Source organism: Arachis ipaensis, chromosome B4, assembly GCF_059453495.1.
Source record: "Arachis ipaensis isolate K30076 ecotype BB chromosome B4, ASM5945349v1, whole genome shotgun sequence".
NCBI classification, from domain to species: domain Eukaryota; kingdom Viridiplantae; phylum Streptophyta; class Magnoliopsida; order Fabales; family Fabaceae; genus Arachis; species Arachis ipaensis.
Genome location: NC_142439.1, coordinates 143,446,329 through 143,458,701, shown reverse-complemented (window position 1 = coordinate 143,458,701; position 12,373 = coordinate 143,446,329). Strand labels below are relative to the sequence as shown.

General features: G+C 33.8%; 1 protein-coding gene across 1 annotated transcript; it reads right to left on the bottom strand.

Annotated features, from left to right (window-relative positions):
• Nucleotides 1-6,171: 6,171 nt before the first annotated feature.
• Nucleotides 6,172-12,036, bottom strand: LOC148569500 (isoflavone 7-O-methyltransferase-like). The gene is made up of 3 exons (XM_088483880.1): nucleotides 11,676-12,036; nucleotides 10,338-10,874; nucleotides 6,172-6,711 (listed from the first exon to the last, which is right to left on the bottom strand). The coding sequence occupies exons 1-3, from the start codon at nucleotides 11,931-11,933 to the stop codon at nucleotides 6,397-6,399; spliced, it is 1,110 nt and encodes a 369-aa protein (XP_088340006.1). The 5' UTR covers nucleotides 11,934-12,036; the 3' UTR covers nucleotides 6,172-6,396.
• Nucleotides 12,037-12,373: the final 337 nt, after the last annotated feature.

The window sequence follows — 12,373 nt, the reverse complement described above, 5'->3', positions numbered from 1 at the left end:
TTACATTTCAAGAAAAGAGAAGGAGGAACGATATATCAAATTGAATGGCACAATTTAGAACACATAAGCCAATACAATATAATAAAAAGAGACACTTTACATTTTCAAAGATTTAAGGGTCGGCATCGTACCTAAAACAATTCCAATGTTATGTCAAAGAGTGCAAGATTTCATAAAGAGAAGTATAATGACAATGATAGATGTTCTTAAAGATTCAGATAACAGTTTACAAATAAGAGGTGGACATATGGAAAGATTAAAGAACTTCAATGGAGACGATGAAAAGAAAATGGTGCATCCATTAGAATGGAATTCAAGCTAAATCAAAGTACAAGATTCACAAGAAAGTAACCAGAGTCAAGGACGTCATTTACAAAATCCAAGGGAATATGTAGGAACACAATCAAATGAAAGGTCTACAAGGAATAGATAAACTTAAGAGGAGGATCATCTTACCTAGTAAAAAGAAAAGATATGAAATAAACAATTGAGGGAACTAAACAAAGTATAGATGTTTGCATTATCTCGAAACTCCGCGACTCCTTAAAACCTCGTACACTTACCAAATTCACTTTCTATGTGCACAAATCGCGTCCCTAAAAGCTAACACGTAAGAAATACTAAACTTGAGAATATTACAAATGACACAAATGGTATTTGCAAGAAATCGGGAGGATACTCAGGTTCACAGTTGAACAAGGATGTATATAAATAATGGAGTGTGGTGTCAAGGGAGTTAATTCGAAAGCTTAAGAAGGAATTCTGAATCAAAAAGTTTCAACATGGGCAATAATAGGAAAGAGAGTACAACAATTTAAAACAACTTCAAATTGAACCTAAAGGAATTGGTTTATCTTTTTCTAAAGAAAGTATATAAATTCAATATTTTTCAAAAAAACTAAACAAAGGTAAATATTATGTTATACTAGATCAAATTCAAATTAAAATGATTTGTGTGAAGTTTATTAAATGAAAATTAACTGAAATAAAAACAGAAATCTTGCTTTAGAAAGTTTAAAGAGTTCGTATATATATATATATATATATATATATATATATATATATATATATATATATATATATATATATATATATATATATATATATATATATATATTATATACACGCATAAAAATTCAAATAATGTTGCAAAAGAATCAAATTATGTTCAAATAAGAAAATCTAAAGTAAAGTATTCTTGTAAGGATAAAATAAAGACTAAGTAGTACTTTTAAATAAAAGCATGTTTTAACTATATAAAGAAATTGCTCCTTTTTTTTTGTAGGGAGGTACTTATAAAATCAAAAGTTGTTGTATTCAGAATTCAAATAATGGTTACAATTAGAATCAAACAGAAAAAAACCAAAATGGGACTATTTTTAAAAAGATTCCAAGATAAGAGTTATAGAACAAAACTACTAGAATTGATACATTTTATCAAAACAAGGTCAACTTTTATCATTTTTACGAAGAAACACAAAACCAAAGATTGTAATCCGAGCAGGACACACAATAGTTACAGAACACAAAACAGGAGAACTAAATCACATAATCAGTTTACTACGAATCGCGACTCTTTATATTTCAAATGATTTAGGAATCAAGGAGTTATATATTGCACCAAAACTAATTGGAGATCAAATCAACAAATACTATATTTATGAATAGTAACAAGATTGAATGTTCCTTAAAGATTCAAACAACAATTAGGAACATAATCAAGTAAAGATATATATAAATGACAAGATATAGTAGAAAAATATCCAAATCACATTCCAAGAAAGAAATCAAGAACTAGGGATTCCAATATAATTGATAAAGAAAAAGATAATGTCAAGCACGAATAAAGATTATACGTCGAAACGGAACTAATCTCTGGAACTTAGTTTCTAACGTTCCCAAAACCTACGACTCGCGTTATCTATGACTCGCATATCGTCTATGACAACCCATTAGTGCTTACATATATATAATTCACTAGTGTTAAGCCGGCCAAACTTAATACCAGGAATTATGCAATGCAAGACTAATGACATTAATCAATAGACCGTCATGTGCATAAAGCTCTAATTCTCGTTATTCAAACAAGACCTACTACATGACAGACTCTCAGAGTATGCAATTGAAGCATAATCAGTCCATTCCCAAGGCTCTACAAGAAAGACTGCTCTGATACCATAATGTAACACCCCACTATCAGAAGTCACGCTTCCGGCTGCGCTACTCTGATAGCAAGAAGTATTACGACTACTTTACGTACTAAATAATAAAATAGGAGCCTGTGACTCGACACTGTATCGCTGATTTCTTTGAAAACCAGAAATAAATAGTTTATCTTTAATAAATAAAAAAAACAAGCCGGCATAGATTCATATACAAGACTCTTTACATAATAACTTAATATATTATACATATAAAATATACAATTCCTATCCCTCTTACAAACTTGTAATAACAAAGACGAGGGAAGAAAATAATCTAATTAATACAACAACATATAAACAAAACGCAGTATAACTCTTCTTAATGCTTCTTCATCAGGTTCCTGAAAAGGTAAAGCTGTAGGGGGTGAGAACCTAACCACACGGTCTCACAACGAAGTTTTAAAGTTGTCACAAGAAGATATTTAATAAGAAAACTATTTTCAAGCTCAGTGATTATCATTGCCTTATGAATCTTTTAAAAACCCATAGAAAATCGTTCAAAACCTTTTCAAAGAAACAATGTTTAATCCTTCAGAAATCCAAAACCTTTTCTTTCTTATAAGAAAATCTCAATCAGAAATCAACCACGCAATCAAACAACACAGTCATTAATTCAGCATCAAAGTTCATTCTCAAATATTGCACGCCAAGACAAACACAGGCAAGACAGACAAGGAAAGCACAGGTTTAGGTAGCAGTTACAGCAGATAGTTCAAGTAGCAGTTAAGAACATTTTAGAAATTAGGCAAAACAAAACAAGTTCAAACCCAAGCAAAGCATACAAATGCATATGATGCATGCCTGTCCTATGGCTGATGAGGCTCATCTGTCGGTTATCCAGCCAATCCGACAAGTCTGAATTGTCCTTAGACTGTCCTCCGACGTGCATCCCCAAGAGTCTATGCATAGCTTTTTATTAAATAATCAATATTGCTCAATGGGGGTAACATTCCTGGGAATTTATATAGTGCCCGGTCACACTTACGTCGTAAAGTCAACAGAGTATCGAGTTTTCAACCTGGTGCACGTGGTGGCAAGCCATGGTACTTAATCCAGGGAACCTCGTATCTCAGATAGTTCAAATTCATAAGCCAAATGAATAATTCAAAGTTCATATCTCAACATTCTCAATATTCTCAACATCATAATCATTCATCAATCCAAATCTCATTTCCAAATTCATTCAAAACCCATGTTTCAAAGAAAATCTTCATCATCCTTCTTTCCATTCCGTCCGTTAACAATCCCAATTCAAAATGTAATTCTTTCTTTGATAAGTAAATCAATCTTAAACATATAATGTTTAAAAACAAATCTTTTTAATTAATCACTTCAAATAAAACTTCTAATTTTATAAAATTTCGGCAGCATCTCCTCTAAAACTCGGACGCTGCCAGCCTGCCACTCTTTTCGGGTCCCATCCAAACATTTCTCAAACCTTTTCTCAACCATTCCCAAATCTCATTCATTTTCAAAATTCGACCAGTTCCAATATCAAATTATTTTCAAAGCGAATAAGTGCCCATAATAAATCTCTTTTTAAAATCAAACCAGCTCAAATACTAAATCATTTATGAAGTCAGACTAACTCAAAACTAAACCATTTCCAAAATTAATTCAGTTTCATATTCCAAATCATTTCCAAAGCCGATTCGTTTATATTATCAAAAATAGCTTCAAAACCAAGAAAGTCATTTTTTATAATAATCAACCAAATAACCTTTCAAACTAATTTCTTTTCAGCAATCATACACTACTCAAGCAATCAAGCAATCAGTCATTCAGTCCAGCAAACAACCATATTTATAAGACAATCATAATCACAGACATATGTTTCTCACATTAATATCTATTTATAACAACTCTGTAATATAAACTAGATTTTAAGAAAAATCCCTACCTCGATTAGCCAAAATCGTGGAATTTAAACGCGACAATCTCCTTTTCTTCCTAATTTGCAATAGCGTCAATTTTTCTATAGTAATGACAATGGTTGCAGTAGGATTCAAATTTGATGAAATCAAATGCAGGAACAATACTAAAAGTTCAAGCCGACACCAAAACTAAAATGGAATTAAAACCAGAACAAACAGCTAAATGAAACCAAGGCAGGTTAGCGTGTAAAATTGAAACAGAGCCAGGAAAAATGGTTAAACCAGGGTAGTGACATTAAACTTGAATTGGGGCAAGACAATAGAAATTCCAGGGCATTCGAGCGGTGACTAGGAACTCCAACAATGGCTGCGGCAGCTCAGGAGTGGCTCGGTCGGTTCAGCAGCAACGATGACTGTATAACCTAATGCAAACAACCTCAGTAACAACTCATGGTAGAACTAACTTAACAAAAAAGAAGATCGGAGGCAAGATTAGAGCTTACCAAGCAGACCCAGACCTTAGTGGTAGTTTCTGGTGGTAGCGGCGATCTCCAAGCAATTCTGACGGCCACAGCACCATTTTTGGCAACCACAGTCGCGGCGGCGCAGCCCAGAACGGCAAATAGCGGCGGCGACACCAACTCGGCAACAACAGTGACAGATCGACGCTAATGGAGGCACATAGGAAAGTAGAACGCGACGGTGGCGACTCCCTCAACGGCGACGACATGCAGCTCGGCGATGGTGACCAGGCATCGGCGACGACGAACGGCGTATCCGACGCGAGAAGGCAGCGCGAGCTCCCTCTCTTTCTCTCTTCGTGGGTTTGTCTCCCAGCGGCGGATCGGTGGCTCTGTGGTAACGGTGTGGCTGGATGCGACGGCGGCCTTCCTCCAGCGGTGGCGACAGTACGCGAACGGCGAAGGCGACGAGGTTGGCTCCACAGCGCTGCAGCTTAGGGATGGCGCGCAGTGGTAGTTCGCGAGGACGACGACAATGAAGTGGCGGTGGCGGGACCCGTGGCGCCAGTTCTCTCTTTCTCTTCCCTCAGTTCTCTCTTTCTCTTCGTTATCCCTTTCCTTTTTTTTTCTTCCATGAATGTGCTGCGTGGGCTTGGGGAAGAAGGGAATTTTGGTGGCTGAAGGAGGTAAGGCGGTTTAGGATTTCATTAGAGATAAGGGAACAATGTAGTTTAATTAGGGTTAGGGTTTGCATATGGAATTGGAGATTTTGGGTTTAATTTGAGCAAAATAATTTTATCAAAATTGGAGCATAAAGTATTAATATTTGAAAACTAATTTAATCTCTAGAATTGCCTTAAAATATTATTTGTGGTATAAAAATACTAATTAATTCTCAATAAATTATTCTAATTGAAAATACCTGGTAATATAATTAATTTTCTTTATCTTTAACTTAAAGTATTAAATGATATAAATTAAATTATCTAAAATCAAATCATATAAAATTCTTATTACTTCATAACTACTAATTTTGTAATTTAAATATAGAAAATAATTTAATAATTATAAAATTAGACAAAATTCTAATTTAAATAACCAAACCTCATTATCTCTCGAATTTCTAGAACTTTAATCATAAATAAAAAAAATAATCTATAAGTATAAAGTTTTGATAAAAACCTTAATTTATTTCAAATCCAATTAATTGCCTTTAATTATTTTCAATAAGAATAATTTCTGAAATTAAAACTATAAATAAATATATAATTTGGGATTAGTTTTAAATAGGACTTTTCAAAAGTCTTGGGTCTTACAAACCTCAGTTAATTCACAAATGAACCAAAATTAGTTCAAATTTAAACAAGCAGTAAAAAAAAACTCAATCATCAACAAAAACACATAATGTTGGTGTTGTTGGTGATGACGATAATGAAAAAGAAAGAAGAAGAAAAAAAACCCTGCGTGCACGAATTTAGAAAAAGAACGACAACACTAAAAGTATGTGCTTGAATATAGAGCTTTATTCATATAATACCATATTACAAAATTTTATTTATAAAAAAATACCATGTAAACAATAATATACAACTACATAAAATAATAATACTAAAGAAACAATACTTAAAGTTATCTTATATTATATAACATAACATTTATAATTTCATACATATAGCATTCATAATTATATATTTATTACATCTAAAAGTACATAATTATTCTGACAATAATTAATAAATATTAAATAAAAAAATTACATTTTTAAATTCTATATTCAAAGTAGACATTTTCTTTCTTAGTTGTTTGCATAATATTTATTTTATTCATAGAGTTGTAAAAGCTATTATGAGGTCATCTTTAAGGATAGACCTCTATAAGTGATAAATGTCCTGTAAATGGAGATATTTTGTAATTATAGAGGCCAGCTTCATAAAAGATACTTTCCCATTCTTTTTTGGTTCTCTCTTTTCCTCCATGATGAATAATATGCATGCTTATATTCATAAGAAATTTGAGTCGAGTAATTTCAGACTCATCTTGTTCTTCATTTATCACAGCCTCTAAAATGATTATTTTACCTTTATTTTTATTCTTACTTAAAACATTAACAGCATCTTTGCAGTTTCTCAATATTTTTACGCAATTATCGTCACTCCAACTATGTAAGGCTAGCTGCAAAAGAAGAAAAGAAATGTAACATTATATATACTAATATTATTTTATTATTTATTTATTAAATATATACAAAAATAATAAAATTAAAATTAGTTAATATGATAAGTGACTTATAATCAAAATTGTAAAAATCAAATCGGTTATAGACTAATAAAATAAAAAATTTAAAGATTTAAAGGTTAAACGAGATTCAACTAGAATTGAGTCAAATATAATAGTAATATATTTATGTATAAAATATATTATTTAAAAAATTTATATTTTATTATTTAAATCGATTAATCATTAAAAAATTGTTTAGATTAATTAACCAAAATTTTTAACTCTTTAACCAATTCATTGTCAACCGAATTTTTATCATTCTCAATAAATTTAATTAAACCGACTAGTTCAATCTAATTCTCAAATGCATGCTTATAACTTAACTAGAGATCTTAATTTTAGGACTTAAAAATAGTTAAAAAAAAATTTTAATTAATTAGGGCAAACACATGAATTGGTTAAAGACATTATTGCGCTAAAGCTAGGTCGTTGTCCGGAAGCAACGCGTTGTATGACTCGAGTACGGTGTTAAAACAAGAGCCGCTGTATCGGTGCTCAGATGTAGTGTTAAATAATGAGCAAGGGTTCTCGCGTTTTCGTGAACGGACGATGGTAAATAAGCTAGTTCACAAAGTAAAAGGTAAAGGTTGAAGCGACAGAAGGTTGAGATTTGGGACATGGAACATAGGCACTCTAACAGGAAAGTCCATGGAGGTGGTGGACACCATGACAAGGAGGAAGATTAACATTATGTGCCTAAAAGAAACGAAATGGGTTGGTGCAAAGGCTAGGGAGTTGGATACTTCTGGTTTCAAACTTTGGTATACAGGAAAGGTGAAGAATAGGAATGGGGTTGGAATAATTGTGGATAAGTAGTGGAAGAAGGACGTAGTGGATGTCAAGAGGGTGGGAGATCGGATCATCTCTATCAAACTTGTGGTGGAGGAAGGTGCTTTCCATGTGATTAGCGCATATGCACCGCAAGTGGGTTCGGACGAACAACACAAGATAAGGTTTTGGGAGGATTTAGAGAGTTTAGTTCAAGGCATGCCTTTGGGAGATAAGATTTCCTTAGGAGGAGATTTAAATGGCCATGTTAGGAGAGAAGTGACTGGATATGGGAGTATTAACGGAGGCCATGGTTTCGGGGTGATCAATGCCGAGGGTAAAACTATTTTGGACTTTTCCTCAATTTTTGATATTCTCAACGCAAATACATGTTTTAAAAAGAGAGACGAACATCTTATAACCTATAAGAGTGGCATGACAAGCTCTCAAATCGACTTCTTCTTGATGAGGAGAGTCGACCGAAAATTTTGCATTAACTGTAAAATTATTCCGGGAGAGAGTTTGACAACACAACATAGGGTGCTCGTCATAGATTTTCGCGTTGAGAAAAAGTTGAGGAAAAGACATCATACAAAGAACCCAAGGACGAGGTGGTGGCGGATGAAAGGTGAGGAACAAAGAAGCTTCCTAAGACGGGTAGGAGAAGAGGCAAAGTGGGATCGGAATGGAAGCGCGGAAGAGATGTGGAGGGAGATGGCAGAAGTTATTAGAAGAACAGCAAAAGAAAGTTTTGGTGAATCTAAAGGAATAGGACCAAGAGACAAGGAGTCCTGGTGGTGGAATGCGAGTATACAAGAAAAGATAAAGATAAAAAGGGAATACTTTAAAGAGTGATTTTTATGCCGCAATGCAGATAACTGAAAAAAATATAAGACGGCTAAGAAAGAGACAAAAGTGGCTGTAAGTGAAGCAAGAACAAGAGCATATGAGGGTCTCTACCAGTCTTTGGGTACGAAAGAAGGAGAAAAAGGTATATATAGAATCGCAAAGAGCCAGGAAAGAAGAATGAGAGATTTGGATCAGGTTAAGTGCATAAAGGATAAGGATGGAGAGGTGTTGACTCAAGAGGAGAAGATTAATGAAAGGTGGAAGAACTACTTCTACGAGTTATTTAATGAGGGACAGAAAACTCTTCTGAGCCTTGGTCGATTATGCACAAGGGAAGAAGACCAAAACTTTGACTACTATCGAAGGATTCGAGACTTCGAGGTAAAAGAGACTCTAAAGCAAATGAAAAATGGCACGGCAGTAGGACCTGATAATATCCCGATTGAGGTTTGGAAGGGTCTTGGAGAAAAAGGCATCAACTGGTTAACCAAGCTTTTTAATGAGATTTTAAGGTCAAAGAAGATACCTGATGAGTGAAGAAAGAGCACCTTAGTACCTATCTACAAGAATAAGGCGGATATACAAGGAAACTATAGAGGGATTAAGCTTATGAGTCATACTATGAAGTTATGGGAAAGGGTGATAGAACGGAGGTTGAGAAAAGAGACACAAGTAACAGAGAACCAATTTGGATTTATGCCAGGCAGATCTACCACTGAAGCGATATACATATTAAGAAGGATGATGGAGAGGTATCGTAGTAATAAAAGGGATCTACATATGGTGTTTATTGATTTGGAAAAAGCATATGATAGGGTACCAAGGGAGGTCTTATGGAAGGTTTTAGAAAAGAGGAGAGTAAGGATCGCATATATTCGGGCAATTAAAGACATGTATGATGGGGTCACAACTAGTGTGAAGACTCAAGGTGGTGTGACAGAGGAATTCCCTATTGGTATAGGATTACACCAGGGATCATCCTTAAGTCCATACATTTTCATATTAGTCTTGGAAGTACTCACAGAGCACATCCAAGAGCCTGTGCCATGGTGCATGCTTTTTGCCGATGATATCGTCCTTATGGGAGAGTCAAGGGAAGACCTAAATAAGAAGTTGGAGTTATGGAGAGAAGCTCTAGAAGTGTATGGTCTGCGCATAAGCAGTAGCAAGACGGAATATATGGAATGTAAGTTCAGTCTGAGAAGGGAAAACCCCAATATAGAGGTGAAGATTGGAGAAAACATCCTACGAAAAGTTAAAAGTTTTAAGTATCTTGGGTGCATCATACAGGATAATGGAGAGATTGAACAGGATGTAAATCATATGATCCAAGCAGGTTGGTCAAAATGGCGGAGTGTATCTGGTTTTATATGCGACAAAAAAGTGCCTTTAAAACTTAAAGGTAAATTCTATCGCACCGCTATAAAACCGGCTATGCTTTATGGTACGGAGTGTTGGGCGGCTAAAGGGGAGCACAAACATAAGCTGAGTGTGGCAGAGATAAAGATGTTGAGATGGATGAGTGATCATACGCGATTGGATAAAATAAGGAATGAAGATATAAGGGAGAGAGTTGGAGTAGCACCCATTGTGGAAAAGATGGTTGAATCGCGTCTCAGGTGGTTTGGACATGTGAGAAGAAGACCGATAAAACATCCAGTCAGGAGGGTGGATGAGATGAAAGATGGACAAAAGGGCGAAAGGCAGAGGAAGACCTAAGAAGACCATCCATGAGGTGGTCAAACGAGATCTACATGTAAACAGTCTCTCTGTAGACATGTTACATGACAGAGCACAATAGCGTCATTTGATTCATGTAGCCGACCCCACTTAGTGGGACAAGGCTTTGTTGTTGTTGGTGTAGGGCAAACACGCTACTAATCCATTACTAATTAAATGCTTACCTTAAGTAGAATTGCATCAGCCTTAGGAATGGATTCAAACATGTCTCCACCAACAAAGCTCAAATTGTTGCATCCCTTCAAATTTTTCACAACCTGTGGAAGATCAAATACTATACATTTGAGTGCTGGAAATTTCTCACTGATAATTTGAGCTGTGGTTCCATTTCCACCACCAACATCTACAATTGTTTCCAATCCCTCAAAGACCATGTTGTGATCCTTTAGTGCCAACTTTATCATCTGAGAATCACTGGCCATAGCATCATTGAACAAGCTCAAGCTTGCAGGGTTCTTATCAAGAAACTCCCACAAAGGTTTTCCCAAGGTGATTTCATATAGAGGGCGATTTTCGTCATAAAACCACTTGTTTAAATGATGCATGGAACTTGAAAGAGTTGGATCACCGAGAAACATCTCTACCACCGGAGATATAGAAGGGTTTTCAGTGCCTTTGATCAACAGCTCTGATGCTGCTGTGAGAGCAAATGCTTCCTTTTCTTCTTCTTGGTTGCTATCATCGTCACCATGAATTGTCACCTTCGTTATACAGATGGAAATACAATATTAACTCCATATGCATGGTATATGATATAGTTGCAATTATAACATTTTGTTAAGAAAACTAACATAGATAGTGCCTTATATATTAAAGAGAAAATCAACAAAAATATTCTCAAATGATCAAATTGCTGATAGAAGTGCCTTTCGAATTTTCTAACCACGAAAATACCTTTAAAATGTTGTAAAATACAATAAAAATAATTAAAGTACAATTTTTTGATAAACAGAAAATGACTTTTATATTTGGTAAATTGTCTGTGTATTTAATATGAAATTTTGTAAAAAAATTTGAATAACTATTTGAAAAGATATAAAAATTTGAAACTAAAATTCGATTTATAGATTTTCTTTTTACTTTTTAAAAATATGTTTTTTTAATTAAAAAAATCTACTTAATGTAAAATAATGAAAATTTTAAAATAAAAATTTTTATCTTTCTAATAATACTTACAAAAAATTACTACAAAACTTGATCTCTAAAATCTTTTAAGAATATATATCTAACAGTTGAGTTTTTTTTTTTAATTATTTTGGAAATATTTTTATTGTTATCAAATTTGAAGAATACTTTTTTTTATCAACAATTTAATAGCTTAGCTTTGAGAGCATATTTGGTGGTTTATTCTGTATTAAACAAAAAAATGACTTAATTAAGACAATAGGATTTTTTTCCAAAGAAATTATATAGTGAAATATAAATATTTATAAAAGGACAAATTTGGCAAAGAATATGTGAGAATTATATGTGAAGTATATGTGAGAATTGTATATTCTTACTATATCAAAGAATCCATTATGTGCCATGTAGTGCATGAAAAGATCCGTGCTATCAACTTTAGCCGATGGAATTTTGAGAACTGAAACCAATTCTGAAAGAGTAATGGGTTTGCCATGGTTGTGGATTATGTTTGGTATGCGAAAGTCAACGATCCACTTGAGACACATGGAGTCTAGGATGCCATACATGTGCCTGTAAACAAGAGCTTGAGCTTTGAAGCTCTCACTTGCCGTGCGGCCATTGTTGTTTGAAGCCATAGCTCTTGTTATGAACAGTTTTTGTATGTTAAAAACTTAAAATTTAATAAAACAGAGAAAGCTAAGCCTAAGAGAGCTTTTCCTTTCTTTCTCTTTTCACAATACTAAAACAACACACCTACCACTCTTTATATAGGCATGGATTGCTAATATAAAAAGAGGAAGTATAACGAGCTAATGAAATATTTGTACAATATGTTATTTATCTTTTAAAAAAATAAATATTTTAAAATATTTATTTATTTTTATTTAAATAAGTTAATCCAACCCACGCCTAGTTTGGTTTGTTTCTTTTTCTTTTAGAAATTCACTACAAGAAAAATATCCATTCAGCCACACTTTTTTTAGGCTACATTTTGCTACATTTGAAAAATGTAGCCTATTCCTAGAATAGACTACGCTTTTCTCCGTGTTTCTTCTTTGTAGGAGAATAAAAAATA